This window comes from Neolamprologus multifasciatus, chromosome 3, assembly GCF_963576455.1.
Source record: "Neolamprologus multifasciatus chromosome 3, fNeoMul1.2, whole genome shotgun sequence".
NCBI lineage: Eukaryota > Metazoa > Chordata > Actinopteri > Cichliformes > Cichlidae > Neolamprologus > Neolamprologus multifasciatus.
In genome coordinates, this window is record NC_140441.1 from 10,129,171 (window position 1) to 10,150,152 (window position 20,982).

Consider the following 20,982-nt stretch of genomic DNA (forward strand, 5'->3'; position numbering starts at 1 on the left):
GTCGGACCATACAAATCGAATCTACCCGATCGGTAGCGCGCATGTGCAGGGCTTTTCTTCTTCTCCTGTTCGTTTAATGGCAGTTTACTCCCCAGTGTACGAGGATTACGCCACCTGCTGACCGAGCGAATGAACCCTATTGTAAACTGAATTGGCGTCATTACAAACGTGTGTTAAATTTGATTTAGTGATAATCAAGTGTGTTTATGCTTGTCTGTGTGGAGAGGATTGTTGGAATAATGATGATATCTATCTATCTATCACTGTCAATTGTCAGTAAACACTTCATCTGGCTGAGGAATCTTTACATGACATATTACAAAGTCTGTATTATTAACTCTGTAATTAGGCGCCATTCTTCTTATTTTACGACGCTGTTGTTCAATCGGGGAACAACTCTCTTGAGGAGAAAAGCATGAATTTGTTTGTAAACAGTTTATCCATTGTTTAAATGTCCCGCTAGTCGAAAAGGAGGCAGAGCTGTCGAGAAATTCTAGGTGCTTTTTTTTTTTTTTTTTTTTTAACGCCCTCATCACGTGAACCCGGCATTACTCTCTACTCTGTGGTCGCAGATGGAGTCTCTGGGAGTTGTGCTACTTTTAACCGTAATTCCTGGACAGATAGGTGAGTGAGAAAGAGCAAACTTTACACGAACTAAACAATAAATAAATAAATAAAAGTCATCAGTAAACATGTTAAAAACGGTGACTTGTCGGAGTTTCTCGACGTTTAACCGAGGCTTACATGTTTTCTGAAACACGCACACACGCTGAGGACGGTGACCGTTTTAAGTTCTCATTAAACGTCTCCGTGTTGTGAGAAAGAGTTTATGAATAACGATCGTTTTCTCCTATCGTAACAGAGCGGAAACACAACTTGCGTAATCAAATGTCACGCGCTAACTTGTTGCCCTAGTAACCAGTGTTTAATAAACACAAGTAGGGGAGACCTGGGATAGTCGTAACATTTTTGACATTTCTGTCTGTAGCTTGGAGCTCTTTTAAGGTAGTGGATTCAAAATGTAAAGCAAAGTATTTACATGTCTCTGCTATTAAATAGTACAACTATTTTCTCTGCAATACAATTACTCATTGCATGGTAACACAAAAAGCCAAATGTTACAATTAACCCCATTGTCTGGGTTAGTTGTAACATATCCTGGGGTGAAATGTAACACAATAAAATAAGGGTACTGACAAAATCTTAACATGTAATCTTTTTTTATTCAACACCTGAATGCACTTAGAACTATTTATGTAGTTGTGTGTGTAGCTTTTGAACATATCCCAACCCCCCAAAAAAGACAAATTATATAAATAATGTGATATGTATGTATATATATATATATATATATATATATATATATATATATATATATATATATATATATATACGCACACACACGTACATACATGCATACATATGAAGTAGGAGTGAACCTGGGCTTGGTTTACACGTAATATTCAAAGTGCCAACTGGGGAACTGAATGCCACAGCCCCACAAAGTATCAACACCAACCATCATAAACAGTTCAGTTTCACAAATACGTATTTGATTTACAAGTACAAAATATTTATGACCACAATTTGAGCCCATAGTGCCCGGCTATATGCTGGGGCCCTTAAACAAACGTCCTGCCTCCTTAAGTCAAACTTTTAGAATTTCAGAAAGAAAATAACAGATTACCCCCCAAACAGGATTTACTACAGTAGGGGAAAAATCTATACAGCCATTCACTGTTATGCAAATGAGCCAGTGTCAGGTTTCTAAATAAGCAGTCAGAGCAAAATTATGCAGCTAATCTCTGTCGTCAAAATCATAGCGACTGTACCTGACAGTGAATTATTTTAATGTTCTTTATTGTATTTGTTAGAAACATTTTTAAAGTTTTCCTTTAATTGCGGGACTTTGTTTTGAAACTTTGTGGAGAAGTAATGCTCAGCACGGACTGTTGTGTCTATAGTGGATGCAACGCAGGTTTTGCCGCATCTTGTCACCGCCTTCAAGCTGGAATCAAAATTCTAAAGAACCCATGTGAAAGCGTTGTGGCCAAGTTACATCTAATTTATTAACCTGCCTTTGAGATGAAGTGCAGCTGCAAGGAACGCTATGTCAGGCAATGAGGTGCGTTTAATGTGTCTCTGTTAATTTGAGGGTCCATTAAATGAATGTCTTATTTTATTTTTACTTTATTTTGCAAATTTATTGAAGAATAGGCTATTTAATTAAGATAAATATTATGTTGTTGGCTGTAAAGATCGGCTTACCCTTTTTAGTTTTGTTAATATGAGAAGTGTTATTGTTGGGCTTGAATATATTTGATATAGGCCTTCCAATGATGGCAAATGTCATGTTTTTAGTTGTTGGAATCTGATGAGCAATATTTTATTTACTTTTTTGCTGTTTTGTTTTTAACATGGTCAGGGGGTTTGCATGTCTCAGTGACCCTAAAAGCTAGACCAGCAGAAGTTTAGCCTTCAGGTGGGACACCCAAGTTGGTCAGGTGTTAAGGTAGAGACCTGACAAAGTGCAATCCAAATACATGACAAAAACAGTTATCCACAGCACCCAACCCTCACCCCTTTCCCTCCTCCACTGTCACCATGTGCCTCCTTCACATTTCTGTCTGCCATTGAACTGGCCATTGAATACCTCTTTTTCGTCATTCACCAACAGTGCAATTTTGCTGAACGTGATGTAGGCAGGCAGCAAGAGAGCCTGAAGGCAACAAATGAAATCACTGCAAACTGTACTGTGGAGTACCAGGACCTCATTAAGAAAAATATTCATACTCTTCATTCTGAGATTAAACTCAAAACCTACGTCCAGATGATTCTGTTCATCTGGACGTAGCGTTTTCGTCACTCATCCAAGTGACTTCTTCAGTCTCAGCTGACTGCAGGTTTCCCCAATCTTATAAACAGTACATTTACATAATGACTGAAACCAGCCCACTGAAGGAACAATGGGCTGTGAGGTCAGTTCCTTAATCATAATTATGCAAATTCTCATGACCATTGATCAACAACCACTGATCAAAGACCACTGATCAATGGCCATGAGTACCATTCACAGAGAGTTGGGGAATGGCTTCAATCACAGCATTGTAAGATGGCGAAAGATGTCCCCTTAGGCCCCCTCCTCGATTCAGAGATGGTCTTTCCCTTTTCACGTAAATGGCCTCCTTGACTCCACGCTCAAACCAGCATTCCTCCCTGTCCAGGATGTTACATCCTCATCATTGAAAGAATGTCCACTGGCCTGTAGGTGTAAATAGTCCTGCAGAGTTCCTTCAGTGGGCTGGTTTCAGTCATTATGCAAATGTCCTGTTTATAAGATTGGGGAAACCTGCAGTCAGCTGAGACTGAAGAAGTCACTTGGATGAGTGACGAAACGTTTCTCCCAGAAAACGCTACGTCCAGATGAACAGAATCACCTTTTGGAGATTTATTTTCCTGGATGATTGAGCGTGCATCAAGACGATTAAACTCAAAATACTTTTTTTGAGAATAAAGTTCAATAATAAGTTAATAGAGTATTCGCTCCAAGTCAAACAACTGCTACAAAATGAACACACACATGAATTTCAGTGTGTGTGTTCTGGTGATTCTAATGCTAAATTCATGTAAACAATGTTGTGCAGCTGTCTGTTTACAGCCATTTAATGGCCAAATTAGTTGATCCAAAAATCACAGATACATGCATTTATTTCCTTTATTGCAATAAACATAGATAAATGTATTTCTTGTGTTCAATAAAGATATTTATATTCTAAAACACAGCTCCGGTTGTGTTTGCATGTCCACAGGTTTTGATACTTGATCACACCAAATCGATAATATCCAGAGAAACTGGATTTTTAGTGGCATACAAGTATTTTTTAAAGAAGGGCCTCACGCAATACTAACATTCTTCATGCTTCCTCTGGATTGTGTTTTCCTCCTTCCTTCAGGCCAAGATGAGGTTCAAGTGGAGGCTGGAGCTGATGCAACTCTTGACTGCCAGGGTCCCACTGAAGGGACTATCACAGTGATAGCGTGGAACAAGAGGGGCATGCAAACAGATGGTTATGTCTTTTTCTACCGGGAAGATCGTCCTTACAAAGCCTACCAGCATCCATTGTTCCAAGGTCGAGTGGAGCTGGGAGATCCACAAATGAAAGGTGGAAATATGTCCATCATTCTGCACAACACCACCGTTAACGACACTGGGACATATGAGTGCCACATCTCATATCAGAGTGGCTCAGGACGCGACAAGAGAGTGACCCCTGAGATCATCAGTGAAACCAGCCTGAAGGTTGTTCCTGCAGGTGAGTCTGAAACCTCTTTACCTGTTTGTCTCTGGTTAAAGAGGAATTGGTGGGTTAAGTCAGACCTAAGGGTCCAACCATCCATCTTTTTCCACTTACTGATATTTTTACTGCAGGTATATCTGCTAATACAGAGTACTGATGATAAGCCTCACTGTGAGCCGGAAGCTGGGAATCTTTCTTTGTGCCGGACATCAGCCTCAACTTAAACAATGTTTTAAAAAGAATAGACAAGAAAATACATCCAATAATATTCCAGACTTTGTAGAAAGCAGCTGGTCTGAGTGATGTGATCAGAGTGCAGTAGATAATGTCTGACAGCAGTTTGAAGAGGAAATGGATTCTGTTCTGTTCTTCACTCATCACCTACCTGACAGCTGACACCTCACACCTGTTTCTCACCTGCAGGTCAGACAAGAAGAGACACAGAGGATGGAGAAGGCAAGAAGGATGGATCTGTTGCACTGAAAGTTGATCACTTTCTTCTTTGGTTCTGGTTGCTGCTGCTGGTTTTGTGATCTACAGAAAACTTAATTCTCTTTAGAGACAGGATTCAGAGCAGTCTGCTGCCGGCAGCAAGTTTGAAATTCTGCCATTCCAAGCTTGATGGTTTTTACTCAGCATGGCTCAAGACATTATCTCACGACGTACAGAAATAAATGTCACTTCATATCGTTACCATAAAACATTTCTAGAATTTGAGAAGCTGACCAACAGGTGGCTGAAACAAGCACAAAACCAGAGTATAATTGCAAAAACCAAAAACTATTTCCTGTTTGTTCCCATGCTGCGTAAAAAATATAAATCAGATCAACAGATTTCGTGGTGCTGAATGTGGGATTTCTCTTTCCTAAACTCAGAGCGTTACAAGCTGTTTGACACGACTGGTGTGTTCATTGATCAAAGGATGTGAACTCTTATAAATGAACACGTTACCTCAAACAGTCCAAACAGCCTCACAGCACTTCATGAAACAGTCACAACTTCTAATTGTGCTTCATGTCCCCGAACACTAAATTTATATTTTCCCCTTTTAAAGAGTAAAAAGTCCACATCCTGAGGTTGGAGGGGCTGAAACTGCTGGGTTGGGGTTGGATGGAGATGCCAGTTGGCATCAGAGTTTTTTAAAGAAAGAGTCTTTATTCTCACTAAAGAGTTTGACAAACAGATGTGTTACACTCACGAAATACACGATTATGAAGTCATGCTGGCTGTGATGAAGTGAACATTTGTGTCACTGAACACAAACACTGTGACTGTTTCATATTTCCTGTGAGACTGGGCTGACTGTGTTTACACCACAGCGTTGTTTAGTGCTAAAGGCAGGATTCAGTTTAAGCTTTAAATCTGTGCCCCGACTATTATCTGTGAAGTGTTTTTATACAGTGAACAAAGCTTTACATTTTCTAAGCTGATGATTTATTTTGTACATAATAACTAAATTTAATTTAACACTGGCATCAAATGACTCTTTCTGACTTTAGTTTACTATTTATTTTGTTTTATTTGTTTTACATTAGCACCAAGTAATGTTTGTTATCTTGCGTCAGTGTTGTGCTGCCAACTCCGAGTCCAAAGGGTCTGATGAAAATGCCAATTTTAAAATTTTTATTTGAGTAATTTGTTTGTCACCTCTCCTCCAAACTAGACCTCATTCAAGGAACTGCCAAAACAGTCCAGTTCAGTTTCATGGAGGAAGGTGCCAAGTGTAAGGAGGAGAAGTTTGTCTGATTTTTTTTTTTTTAATTATGTGTTGATTTAATTTATAGAGCAGGTTCTCTTAAATATTATTTTCTCTGTTAACTTATTTCCGTTGTCTTTGAATGATACACTGATCACCTCATCGGTGTGTCTTTTATCACATCTTCATCACTTCAACTGGTCATGGCAAATGGCCCCGCCCCTCCCTTAGCCTGGTTCTGCTGGAGGTTTCTTCCTGTTATGTTCTTCCCACTGCCGCCAACTGCTTGCTTATAAGGGGTTGTTTGATTATTGGGGTTTTCTCTGTAATTTTTGTAAGATAGTTACGTTAAAAATATTATAAAGCACCTTGAGGCAACGGCTGTTGTGATTTGATGCAATATAAATAAAACTGAATTGAACTGAATTGCTGCTGTAAGTGTGTTTTGTATTTAATTCATGATTATTGTTACTTCCTGCTTCACTGTGTAAACCCCACGGTGTCTGAACTCGACTGAAATGGAGCGTAGCTCAGCTTCTCACATCTGTTAGATTTTGTTTTGGATTGTTATCTTAAAGTTAGTCATGCCTGGTTGTTTTTCGTTTGTTCCTTTGTTTCATTCTTTTTCCTAGTTTGGTCCAACAAAACAAATATCATACATTAATCCACTGCTGTAAAAAAAAAATTAAAAAAGAAGAACTGTGCAACAACAGAAATATATATTTAAAAAAAAAAAACAAAGACTGCTTAACAGCTTTTGATCTGTGCCTTCACTGCTCGGCCATTAGTGTGTCTTCTCAGAGTAACCCAGCTGAATCTGCACCAAACAGCCCACAGCACACCCTCTGAGCTCACACAATGTCCAGAATATTAATTATTAGCTCAGATAAAATCTAATGTATGCCTATTATCACCGCTTTGGTGACTGTTCTATGATCACTTCTTGATCACAGCTAAACCTCCACCATCACTCCTCACTTTAAGGTCTGTTTCTGTTTTGCTCACATGGCCAAGGTGTTCACAGATGTTCGGTAGATTCCCGCTGTTCATGCAAAAAAAGCACAGAAAAAACAATGCAAGAATTTAGTCAGCTCTCACGTGTGTTGGTGACACAAACATATTCCCCCAGCTGTAGACGCAGTGTCCACATCTCTAATCATCCAACTACAGATTAATGTTACTGATCGCACATTAGAACAAACAAAGCGGTGACACAAGGAAAAAAGAATCTGCTGATGTGAGTAGTAATACACCTGCACTTTTTTTGCCCCCCCCCCCCCCCCCCCCCCCCTCACCCCCCACCCCACACCTCCCACCCCGTTTGGTCGGATTCGTGCGTGTGCGCATGCGCGTTCAGATGTGCTCGGCGCATGCGCGTTCAGGTGTGAAAACACACCCTCTGGGCGGTATCGACTCCTCCTAGTGGGATGGCTTAGGTTATATAGGTATAAAAGTGATCCTTTCACATTCTAAGACCATCACCGCCACGGCCTAAGGAGCACAGACACATCGCGCTAAGGACCCCAACGACTCACCGACCTAAGGAGCACAGAATACCATCTGTATCAACCATGACACCCAGCCAGGACATCGCCCATGCCACAGCCGCTCTAGGTATGTCTACAGGAGTATGCAGCCGGGGTCCTCAACGTAAAAAGCAACGCTGTGAAAATGCCGTAGATGGGACTGTATTTAAGTTAGAATATCGCGGCGCTGAAGGGTATGTGTATACCATTAAATATACCGAAGGGACAGTTGTGCTTAGTGTAGATTGTGGCGAGGGATTGTTTTGGGGGGAACCCCAAAGCATCTCTACCAAAAACTGGAAGCTCTTCCGGACCGTAGTGTGTGCGGACCTGGACAATGTGGGCTTCCCAGAGGTGCTGTATGTTTCCCAGTGGAACAGTGCATCAGGCCCTGAGCTTTACAGGGTTGAGGCTGATCGTTTCAATCGCAACCCTGAAGACTTTATTTTTCTCAGTGCATGTGATGACAGGGATAGTCTTATTGCTTCCAGAGGGCTTGAAAACTGGAGGTTAAATCCTTACCCTCTAAACCTTGATGAGCGCACAAGATGGTTTAAGGACTTGTTTTTTATACAGTGGTGCGACTGGAGAGGTTTGTCGCGTCTGTTTAGCCAGATTGACGACGCGATCAAGAGGGACAGACTCAACACTGCGTACGAGAGTATTAGAAAACGCCTTGTTTTTGACGATCTGGCGAGTTGTCCGAAGACTGGTTTGCCTGGTACCCTGTGCAAACCTAAAATCATAAGACCTTCCGACAACTAAACAATAAACTGGTAGGTTTAATGTGAGGGGTGTGTGTGTGGGGTTGCGTGTGTATCTATGTGACAAATTAAGAGCTTGTGGTTTTCATTTTACAGAGAATGACTCGCCGTCGTGGGACCTGTCAGAGTCACCATCAATAGGGCTGCTAATCCCGACCCCCCAGACTCCACCACCCTCACCATCATGCTCGCAGGACCCCCTCATATCAGACCTGTGGGAGGAAACTGTAATCGACATCAAACTCGCAACTCTCCACCTGTTGATGTTGGCGCTGAATGAGTTTCTACAAGAGACATGTTACGGATGTCAAACAGGCCACCCCAGTCAGGTGCAACACAGCTGCTTGCAGGAATTGTCTGAGTATTTCTTCGACACCTACTATGACGATGTGATGATAAGGCTCAAGACTGACCGATTCATCCCAGCCATCCAGCTGTTTGTACGCTCAAACACCACAGATGGGACTGGAACACAAATCCGCAGAGTTGCAGAACACCTCATGTGTGAACTGAGATCAGAGCGAAATATAGTATGCGCCATTAATGACAACATTGTGGACCTGCTAGAAGCAAGTACTTGCGCCCGACGTGTTAAACCAGCCATGCTCCGCATGATTGGAAACTACTGGGGTGGGAGACACCTGGTTTAATGTGTGCTGTTCAAGTATCCATTGTCTGTGATTGTGTCTGTGTGAAAATTAAATAAAAAGACGTGTTAACACCAACTTCTTAGTCATTTGTGGTTTGCACAGTCATGGAAAGCACATTGCATAAAATATATCATGATCCAGCCCATCCTGCGGGGTTGGCCAGTTTAAATAAGCTACGTATAGCGGCAGGGGAGGCATCAGGTGTAACACCTCCAATATCTCAGGTCAAACATTATTTAGAACAAGACGACACTTACACACTCCATAAACCTGTGAGGATCCATTTCCCCAGAAATAGAGTATTGGTGACAGGGATCGACAAACAGTTTCAAGCCGATCTGGTTGACATGTGTGAATATGTGTCAGATAATGATAATGTGAGATATCTGCTAACATGTATAGATGTATTCTCAAAATACGCATGGGTTAGATGCCTAACAAACAAGACAGCGAATGTTGTATCAGCTGCTTTTGAGGATATACTTAGTGAGGGTAGGATCCCTGTGAAACTACAAACAGATGAAGGCAAAGAGTTTTATAATACAACCTTTAAACACCTAATGGAGCGATATAATATCAAACATTTCTCAACAGCTAGCGAGGTTAAATGCAGTATTGTCGAGAGATTCAATCGTAGCTTCAAGGGTAGAATGTGGAAGTACTTAACATCAGCCAACTCCCGGAGATATGTAGATGTCATACCAGATCTCACACAAGCATATAACAATGCTTATCACAGATCTATCCAAATGGCTCCGGCAGAGGTGAATAAGGATAATGAGAAGTCGGTGTTTAACGCGCTGTACAAAACGAGGCCTCAGAGGGAACTGTGCTTTAAATTTAATATTGGCGACACTGTACGAATATCAAAACTGAGAGGAAAGTTTCGAAAAGGATACGAGCAGACCTACACCGATGAGATTTTCACAGTCAAGGAACGTATAGGGAGACAGCCCCCAGTGTACAGACTAGCGGATCTAGCTGGAGAGGTATTGAAAGGGTCATTTTATGAGCCTGAGATACAACGTGTGGTTGTTGATGAAAACAAAACATTTAAAATTGAAAACATATTGGCTAGAAAAAAAGTGGGTCGGAAAAAAGCATGTGCTAGTGAAATGGCTAGGATGGCCCGACAGCTTTAATTCGTGGATTCCAGAAAAAGACATCGTTGAGGCGTAATTAACTCAGATGACGCAGCTCTACACACATTCATTCAACACTGAGCATAGACGGAGAAAGCATGAATAAAAAGAACAACAACAATGCAGGCTTCTATGTAAGCCTCTTCTCGAATGCTTCGGCGCATGTTTACCCGGGTAATAAGATATCTAATTTTAGAACAAAGCTAGCAAAACCTATCGTTTTGGATCAGCCGTATGAGGTTGCTGTTATAGAGATACAGTACCCACGCATATGGATGTCTTTTCCACAATCAGATTCGCAAGTGGAAATTCATGACCCAGTCAAAGATGGAACCATCGCCGTAACCATGATCGAACTGTCTGTGGGTCATTATGCATCTGTGGAACAGATAATAAAAGAATTTAATTTTAAATGTCAGCAGTACCAAACCACTGGAGACCTTAAAATGCAATACAACACAGTTACTAACCATGCCTGTGTTATGGGACCTAGGGGCACTATTCTCACATTTAGAGGGAGACTGGCGGAAATCCTAGGATTCGAAACAGGAGAGCCGTTTGTACTTCATTATAAAAACACATATGCCCCGCACCCCGCAGACATATACGGGGGAAAATATAACATCTTTATTTATGCAGATATCGTTGATTACCAGCTTGTGGGTGACGCCCACGCGAGGCTATTAAGAGCTATAAATATCACGGACGATGACCGCCGCTTGCCTATTCTACAATTTGACAGCCCACACTACACACCTGTGTCAAAGACATTGATCGACGACATAGAAATTGATTTGAAAGACGATCGAAATCAACACATACCCTTTTTATACGGCAAGGTGTTTGTCAAGTTACACTTCCGACCGATAACCCACCATTTTTGAAAAAAAGGATGGCCGTCTACAACACTGATGACTCAAAATATGTAAAATACTACTTATCACAGGCTGGTGGAGAGCTCGGAGGGTATGTTGGGACCAGTACGCAATATGGGTCAGGGCTGGGTGGTTTGTTCCGCAGCTTGTTTAGATTTGCTGTACCACTGTTTAAAAAAGGAGTTAGCATAGTCAAACCACACCTAAAAACAGCCGCATCGGGCATAGTGTCTGATGTCATAACCAACATAACCAGACCCTCAACCACTAAGCAGGACGGTAGCGGATTGTATGTGTATACGCCCAGACCATCTAAGACCCCACCCCCAGGGCAACCGTTGTCTAAAAAGCGTAAAACCACAAAACCTAGCAGGAGAGCTAGCAAACGGACACCGTCACGCAGAGTGAAAAGACCCAGAACCAGTCGTTCTAAAACTGCAGAGTTTGACATATTCTAAATGGCACTGTTACACAGTCATTCTGGAGAATGTGTAAAAACAGAGCTGGACCTGTTTACTGTTCCCTACACACAGACTAGCATTGAGAAAAGTACATTTATCGAAATCCCACCTGTATCTGCAATCACTGATGGAGGGCCGATCGAGTTTTACATCTCATCGTCCGGTGAAGATTACCTGGATCTAAATGACTCATATATCTACACACGTGTGAGAATCACAAACGCTGATGGCTCAAACCTGGCTAGGGACGCTAATGTAGGATTTATTAATTATCCTGGATGCAGCATATTTAGTCAAGTTGATGTTAATTTGGGAGACCGCCTCATTAGTCAATCATCCAACACATATCCATACAGAGGTGTGATAGAATGTCTTATCAATTATAATAAGGACACTTTAGACACACAGTTCAGCACCGGGTTATTCTGTAAGGATACATCATCACACATGAATGACACATCTATAGAAGGAGAGAACCAGGGCCTGGTGACCAGAGGTGGCTACACAGCAAATAGCAGTATTGTTGAATTGATTGCACCAGTACATGCAGACCTGTTTTTTCAAGAAAAACTGTTACTTAATGGAATCGACCTGTCACTGAAATTTGTGCGCTCTAAAGACGAATTTGCTCTCATGACAGCGGATGCCAATGCATACAGAGTTAAAATTGTCTCAGCCAGTCTCTTTGTCAAGAAAGTTAGTGTATCACCGACCGTCAGACTTGCACACAGCAAGGCATTGCACCATGCAAACGCAAAATACACGGTAGACAGAGTGTCTTTAAAGACCTTCTCCATACCTGCAGGGGCTAGAATATCAACAAATGACAATTTATTTATGGGTAGGATACCTAAATTTGTGATCATTGCATTTATAGACAATGAAGCATACACTGGCTCCTACCAGCGTAATCCATTTCATTTTGAAAACTGCGATATAGAATTTATGTCTTTATATGCTGATAGTCAGGCTTATCCTGCTAAACCATTCCAGCCCAATTTCCAGAGAAAACACTATACCAGAGAATTTTACCAGCTGATACAAACCACAGGAAGACATTTAAAGGACAGATCTTTAGCTATTACGCGTGCGGACTTTGGTAACGGCTACACTTTATTCTGTTTCAATCTGGAAGCTGACGAAGGACATTCAGGGAATGTGTCGTTAATTAAAACAGGGAACGTGAGATTGGAAACCCGTTTCAGAAATCCACTACCCCGTACAGTGAACCTCTTGTGTTATTCGGTATTTGATTCAGTCATTGAAATATCTAACATGAGACAGGTGCTCTTGGACTACTATTGAGACAAAAACGGTCATGAACACTATAGAACTATCAGCCGTGATCGGCAGCATTATCAATAAAAACACACATTTCCTAGGCGTGTTAGCCTATGATCAGCTAACCACTGAACGGCTTCAAAGACTCCCTGCTATGAGTATTGTAAACACCCACCCTTCTACGATGCCCGGGGAACATTGGCTTGCTGTTTATATTTCGAGAGACAGACACGGTTATTTTTTTTGATAGTTTTGGTCACTCGTTAGACAGTTTTCCCCCAGCAATAAAGATGTTTCTTCTAAAAAACTGTTCCACTGTTTTATATTCAGGAAAACAAGTGCAGAACGACTTCTCCATCACATGCGGTCAACACTGTGTATTTTTTTTATATCATGTGCAAAATGGTGTATCTTATGAGCGTGTGCTTAACATGTATGGGTCTGATTTAATTTGTAATGATGCTATGGTGTGTCGATTTGTCAACAACATACAACCTGTTGCTGTATGCAGTGATTACGTGTGTGTGCAATGCGGATACTGACATGTACTAATGAGAATAATAAAAACAACATGAGAGCATGATAATCGAGTCAATGGTATTTATTATCAAATCTCGTATATAAATATATAGATTTACAACATACATTGTTTAAACATAAATAAAAGAAATCAAACATTAACCAGTAATAAAAAAGAAAAACATATATTTAACAGTAATAAAGACATAATATATTTAACAGTAATAAAATAAAACAAAACAAAACAATTTAGCAGCAATAAGTGAAAAAAAACATTACAGTAGAAAAAACACCAAACAGCAAATATTTTTAGCAGAAAAACAATTTCAGGTGCAATAAGAAAAAACCTGAATTCAAAAATCCAACCACTCTACAGGACCCCCCTTTAATTTGTTTTTTTTATTCTTTATTTTTTTTAGTGTACTATGTCGCAGCGGTCCACCAGGGGTGATCTTTTTTGGTGTGTGTTTTAAAAAACCAGGGTCTTCAGACAGTGTGTGATCGGTTTTATACATGGCGACGGTCTTACGTATGCCTGTGTTAGATATGGCTGATAACGGTACGTTTAAATCTGAGACAGCTTTTAAAAACTCTGTCCAGCCGATAGGTCTCAAACCCTCAGAGGGTGTGTGTGTGGTTGTGACGCCTTTAATTAGATCATAAATGTGTGAACCAGGGATGGTGTGTTTATCAACAATAATTTCGCCTTTGTCGTTGTAAGAGATCAAGTGTGGCGAACGGCTCACCGCTGATAGAATAAGTTCTGCATTCCTCCTACACCTTTTAGGTATGTATGTTAAAACATTCTCCGCAACAAGATCCCTCACCCCTGCATCACCATGAACAGGCGATGTGTCCGTCGACTGGGGTTGCACATCCCTGTTAAATTGTTCAGGTAATGATAAAGACAATACATTCTTTTCACGGACACCTTGTCTCACAAGGGTAAGGTATCTTTGGAGAATATCGCTGTATTTTTTAGCCTTCTCATACACATCTATGTCAGAATCTTGTAACACTTGTAACATCTCCTTGTCCAACTCGTTCTGAGACTGTTGTCTGATGCTGTCTGTTTGCTGCTGCTGCTGCTGCTGGTGTTGCTTTATTAAGTCCAACTGGTGTTGGGGTACCAAAAACATCTTTTGCACATGTTCCATTTTCACCTGTTTGCTATCAGACTGGTTATGAAAGGGATTGCAGCCCCTAATAGCGGCAGTAAAAACCCTCCAGATTGGTTGATTGTCTTTCTCTTTTTCAAAGTTTTTATTTTTTTGTCTGCAATCAGTCTGATTATTGATTTTTTCTTTTTCAGCTGTTTGTACTGCTGATTGGTCAGTGGTATGTTACCATGCAATACATTAAAGGCTATCTCACACAGCGCATTGATAAAATCTAAGTTTGAATTACTAATAATAACTCTGCGTAGAGTAGGAGGAGCCCTGTATATCATCTCCAACAGAGACAGATTCCTCCGCATGCGTGATGACATCCTTTCACCTCTTTGCTGATTTTTGTTTTGGAATGTAAACAACCGGACGCTCTGATAGTAAATTTGTTCTGAGTCTTAAATAGTCCGGGGTCTTAGCTTTATAGTCTATTAAAAGATACCCGTATGTTGTGGATGTGGCATCATTAAACGCTTCTATAAAATATTTAGTATTACCCGGAAACATTTGCCTACCTAAAAGCATAACCTGATATTTATCTCTCGGATTTTTAAACAATATTAGATAGTTAGTGTTCAAGGAAATGGTTCTACTGGATTTTCCTTGAATAAACAAATTCTGAACTAGATATATACAACTCAAATTCCTATGATGCACATACTTTGTGAACACATTTTGAACTTCTAAATTGTTAGCTGCATCGTTCATTACATCGTCTATAATTAACAAATTGTTCTTTTCTGCAGGAAGAAGGGTGTCATCAGCAAGAGATTCGGGTATACCGTTAACAAAGTTTATGTCTCTTATCTTAAGAAGCTGGTCATATAATGGCTGCCAGCATGAGTATATATATACAATATTGTCAATGCTGCATGATATAATCCGGGAAGAATTTTCAATTATGCTTTTAACAAAAAAAGTCTTGCCGCAGTTACTGGGACCGCTGACCACCATACTGAACGGGTGCTGCAACCGGGCGTCAAACCCCTGTTCTAATTTAAAATCCATAAGGTACAGTTGTATAGTCTGGGAGCACACGGCGCTTATTGTAAACAACTTTAACTTTTTTCACAATGGTTTTATTCTTCAAATGAAGCTTCTTTTTATCGCGTCTGATGCTATCAGACACGGCAACTAGGTGTGCGTCTGATGTCTGATTGGTTACAAACTTGTGGACTAAACCTTTCAAGGATTCATGGGTGACAACTTTTGAGTTTAGTGCGTTCAGTGTCACGCCTTTACATTTGACCTGGGTCTTGCCCAACGATGTGTGATACGCGTAGCATTTTGGCCCACCGGAAACAAATTCCGCTATGTAATCCTCCACACCACCCTCTCCACAGTCTAATTCGCTTGTGAGATCCCCCAGAAACGGACCTAGAGGAGGCATCCACTCGCCAGGGCGTGCCGTGAAAATGACACTGTCCGTGTCACAATACAGCACGCGCTGCTGCAAGTTGTCTAGCAAATCATACAGCATGAGTCTGGCGTGTGCAGTGGTCATGGCCCCGACAAAAACATTAACGTCCTTAACACGGGAAGCTCTACCATCAGCATGCCGCCACTGCACCATTGCGACGTCGTCAGAGATGAAACAAAACTGACGCACGTCGTACTGGTCGCTAAACATTAGCTGGCTAAATCTGGAAGGGTCTGTAATGAGCTCAGATGATGCCATATTTGACCTCATGCTGAAACGACCCCATAACGAGTTTAGCAACAGCTTGTTACAGTTACGAACAGCTTTATTTACACAAATCTTGGATGGGTCTAGCATTATTCCCTCCTTCTCATAATACTCGTCTATGTACTTCTTCTGTTCGTCAGGTGTCTTGACGTGTTCAGGATACCCCGAGGCCTCCTGTTTGAGTTTTAGGAAGGCTTTCACATAGTCTTTAAACAATGTGTCGGTCTTATTGGGGAAATGCCACACCTCATCAATAGCAAGAACCCTGTATCCCTTCTCAACAGCTTTTTCAAGCTCAAATGAGACCCAAGTGCCTTTCAATACCCGCTCACTGTCCCTGTGTCCACATGCAGTATGCTGGTTTTGGTCTTCAGCACACATGCTGCAGAGTGGAAACATCAGTTTTCCGTGGCACCTGTAGGGAAGGACGGGGTGAAAAAGACCCTTAGGGGGGAGCACTGTGCATTTAACAAAGCCGAAATAATTTTCTAGCTTGTCAAAGTTGGTGTAAATGACTTGAGGGTGTCCTACAGGATAGTCTTTTTTAGACTGCACTGTGGGATAGAGACTGGTGAAGTCGTAGTAAAATATTTTTTCATCACAACCAGTCTTGTGGTACAGCTTTATAGCATTTGTGCGACCTCCAAAAAGAGCGTCTCGGGGATTCATGCGTTCTGGCTTTCTGTATGTGTGCATGAAAGCCACAACTGTAGGGTCTGTCTGCTTCAAGGCAGCCCATTCACATTCCCACATCACTATTACGTTCACACTGTGTTGTGATCTCAGTGCATCAACTTTGTCACAAAACATGCGATGCAGCAGTCCATAGGATGCTTTGCTGACAGGATTAACTTCGCTCTCGGGGTAACATTTAACACAGCCGTGGTGAAAACATCCTGCAAATTCATAAGCTGTATTACTTGTGGGGTCAAAACCGTCCACAAAATACGGTCCAACCCTCTGTTCGCCTCCTCTGAGAGCATGTTTTACCACTTTGTTGGTGGTGTGGGACACGTATTGAAGCCATTCGATAGAGACGTTAGAAAACGTCTTATTCTGCTCAACGTATGCCCCGTCATACGTGAGAGCGAGCGTGTCTCTAGGCAGAAACAGCGTTTTATACACACCCATACTAAATGCAGCCAAGGTGGTATACATGAATGGATCAACTTGTGTACAACCCAGTAACGTGTCACGATAAATGCTGCATGCTTTACGCAGGACATCAACATCGTTAACACAGTAACGCCTGAGTTCAGCCTGAAAATCAAAGGGATTCTGTGAGGCAACCTGGTACCATTCCATGAATCGCACCTTATCGCTTTCAGACATGTACTCATAGCCGTAGAAGGAGGGGTCTGGGTACGGGCCCACATAATGCTCATTATCCCTCGTATTAAACCTGTGTGGGAAATGGCCCTTCTGCAGATCTTGAAAACCTAAAGCAGAGGGTATTTTGGCAAGGCCCATGGGCAAAAAGCTGAACGAATCAATCCATCGCTGGTCATAGTCCCTGTCATACATCAAAATCACACGGCTGCCGCTCATTATGACACTAGGTGTTATGCACTGTCTGACAAAGTACTCGAGGAGTATGTAGTTGTCAAAGCCAGATGCATTATGTGCTATGAAAGTGTACCCACGAAACCTTGGGCGTCTGTAATGTTGCACAAACGCCTCCACACACTTTAATGTGTTAAATGTGAACTTATTGCCCTTCAGATCAGACGCACACACAAAGTTAGCCTCGTGTTTACCGTTGTGGTACCTAGTCTCGAAATCATATAAAATGTATTTATCGGTAGGCTTCTGTTTTTCAACAGGCTGTATGAAACACTGATGGTCGGAGTCTCCGGTTAATTTAGGCTCGCGGCAGTGCTCGCATCTAGGCTGGGCACATCTGTGTGGCGATTTCTTGGATTCTTTATATGTGGTGCCACAGTGCATGCAATGTTTCATATTATCACAGGGGATCATGTTGTGTTTTAATTCTGGTAATTTGTGTTGCTGGTAACAGTGTTGTGATTTGCAGATGCGGTTACAGTCGCTGCATTTCACTGTGGGACCCCTGTGGTGTTGACAGAGTGTATAACATGTGTTACATCTATGTTTACAGGAATGATGTAATGGTGAATTATATGTACTGTAACAGAAATTACACACATAGGATGCACCAAGAAAAGCGGTTGGGTTTAAAATCATGTGGTAATGTTGATTATGGAGATACATCATCAACGTGTTTGTGTTTGGCTCTTCATGTGTGAAAAAAACATTCCAGGCGTTTACGCCCTTCTGTGTGGTAATAGATTACAATCTTAATGTTGAAGTGCTTCTCAAATTTACTGACATCTGTGAATGATACTTGCTGCTTGTCGCATAGACCTACTTCAGCATGCATCCGTTTAGCTGTAGCGAGTTTTTCTAGCTCAGAGGCTGATGAGTTTAATGAATGTGCTATACATAGGGAGAAGCACAAATTGTTGTGTGTGTTGTTTGGTGTGTATAAATGTCTGCCTTTCTTTGAGAGAATCTCATCATAAGGGATTTGTGCCAGTCTTAAGCGAGCCCCACCACTACTGTTCTGAGCTACCGTGACAATAAACTCTAATTCATCATCACCGATAGATTCATCATTACTCTGCATAACTTGTGCAATTCGATCGAGAAACAGCTCCGGATCATACCGATCATCAGCGTTTAAAACAACCTGAACATCTGAAGCCAGCGAGGGGCCACGCAGGACTACGTTTAGAACGCTGCCCTGTTGAGATCCAGCCACAGCTCGGTCTACCACATTGGCTAAGCACTCGCGCACTCGCGCAGGTACTTGTTCTGGATGATCAAGACTTATACCCCTAAAATCAAGGCGCTCACGCAATTCGCGAGCATTAAAATTAGGTATCTCTCTAATGTGTGGCTGGGAGCGCCTGCCAGATCCAGATTGCACAACGGGCTCAATCACGATAGTATCACTTTGTGAGAAATTTACAATGACTGAGGGGGTGTGTGGTGTTGCAGCGGTGCCCGGACACGCATGTGCGTCTGTAGTACTAGTAGAAGCGGTAACAGACTCAATAACAGCAGCAGCAGCAGCAGCAATACGGTTAGCATCAGTAACAACAGTGGTCCGAGCATCACCTGATGTACTACCACTATTATTAACAACAACAATAGACCCATCAGCAATAGCAGGCGTAGGAACAGTCTGACGAGGATGTGTATCAGATGAGGCTGATGCAGGCACACTATTAAGTCTAGCTACAATATTGTCTAATTTGTTATCTGTTTCTTCAGCCCACTGCATAAAAGCCTCTAAGTCAAAACATCTAACAGGACTGGAGGTTCCGTTATTATGTTTAAATAATTTATTTGGAGGGTCCATGGTCTGGATTTTAAAAGTCAGGGACTTGAAATTTTGCTGCAGATGATGTCTAATGTACTACACACTTTTTTTATGAATTTGATAAACTGTTGGTTTTGTATCTGTGCTTCTTGGTGGTATTGATTGAGTCTAGCTTCAATCAAACATAATTTATCAACTAATGAAGCTATATGACTCTGTTCAACAGGTTGAGCGTCTGAAACCTTCATGTAAGCATCATACGCCGCTGATATTTGAGAGTCTGTTATACCGTCGTCTTCAAAATCTACGTGTGAATCAATGCTATTTCTGACACATTCTGGTGGGGTGGGTATATGAACAAGATCGAAATCTGATATACTGTATTCAAAAACATCAGAGAAATCACGAGGCAAGCACTCACTCGGGGGTGTTGCAGGACCGCTGATGAAGATCGCTTCTGATTCTCCACTGTTGCACAAAGCTCCAGGTTTTTGTTGTTCTGGGAGGTCGATACTGTTTAAACATTCCAAAAACGTCTGGAGTACGGTGTCCTGATCATTATGTGGAGGGGTACTGTGCTGCAGTCTGTGAAGATAGATATGTGTTAAAACATTTATACATGTACCCATTTCAAACAGAATAAGCGTGTCTCCCTCTCTATCTCTTTTTATCTAATTTATATATATATACCTTGTAGTGTGCGTTATTCCTGACGGCCCTGGTTCTCCGCACATAAGGTTCTCTGGCGTGGCTCTGTATGTGTAAAACGGTCGGTTTTAGAACATTTGGAATTGTTTAAACCCATTTGCTGTTTTTTTAAATACACAATTATACACCCCGTTGTATACATACCTTTTGTAAGGATGGGCTCTGTGGTCGCGGTGTCTGAATGTTTTCCTGCTCAGTTTGTTAACCCTGGAACAAATCAAAGAAAAACTCTGTTATTATATAATTTAAAACAATCGCAAGCTTAAAACATACATACGATTAAAAATCGCGTAATTCTGTACACACCTTGTGCCTGTTAGAGATGTTGTTCCATCTTTAAAATCCCCCGTTTCTAAAGAAAAGGGTGCTGTGCCGTTCTCCCGAACTCCTGAAAATTAAGCTTTTGTTTTAGGAAAAAAGATAGTTTGAATATCCTATAATATGTTAACATAACACTTTTAAAAATACAATAATAGGTTTTGTTTTACTTACCGCTTAAGATGTCCATGTTATAAAGAACGATGATAGTTTTGATGGTCTCAAAGAAAGTGATGTTGTCGCGACGAATGCTGAGTTCACCCTGAGCTTCGCATAGGTCTCGGTTAAATACCTTCTCCAGGAACAATGCCAGTACACAACTGCTTCACACCTTAAGGTTCACACTCCCATGCTACTTCCCAGAGTTCTCGAAGAGACAAAAGACACCTAGTCTGGAGGTCCTGTTTCCCACCATCAACCTTACTACACCCCACCCTCCCCCCTACCATTTGTCTAGACAGGTTTGCCTTAGTTCAACATTGCGAAATCCCGATTTTTAAATAAAATGATCGCATCAACCCTGGAAAGAAAACTAGTTAAATTAAATA

The 20,982-nt window shown here is 41.4% G+C and overlaps 2 protein-coding genes across 2 annotated transcripts in view; one reads left to right on the forward strand and one right to left on the reverse strand.

Moving 5' to 3' along the window:
- The window catches only part of LOC146521506 (V-set domain containing T-cell activation inhibitor 1-like), a 216,209-nt gene that overhangs the window by 146,747 nt on the left and 48,480 nt on the right, over window positions 1–20,982 (reverse strand). The gene's annotated exons all lie outside the window — the stretch shown is intronic.
- Window positions 115–5,436, forward strand: LOC146521513 (coxsackievirus and adenovirus receptor homolog). The gene is made up of 3 exons (XM_085155358.1): window positions 115–624; window positions 3,954–4,307; window positions 4,716–5,436. Exons 1-3 carry the CDS (start codon window positions 573–575, stop codon window positions 4,829–4,831), a joined length of 522 nt encoding a protein of 173 aa, XP_085011484.1. The 5' UTR covers window positions 115–572; the 3' UTR covers window positions 4,832–5,436.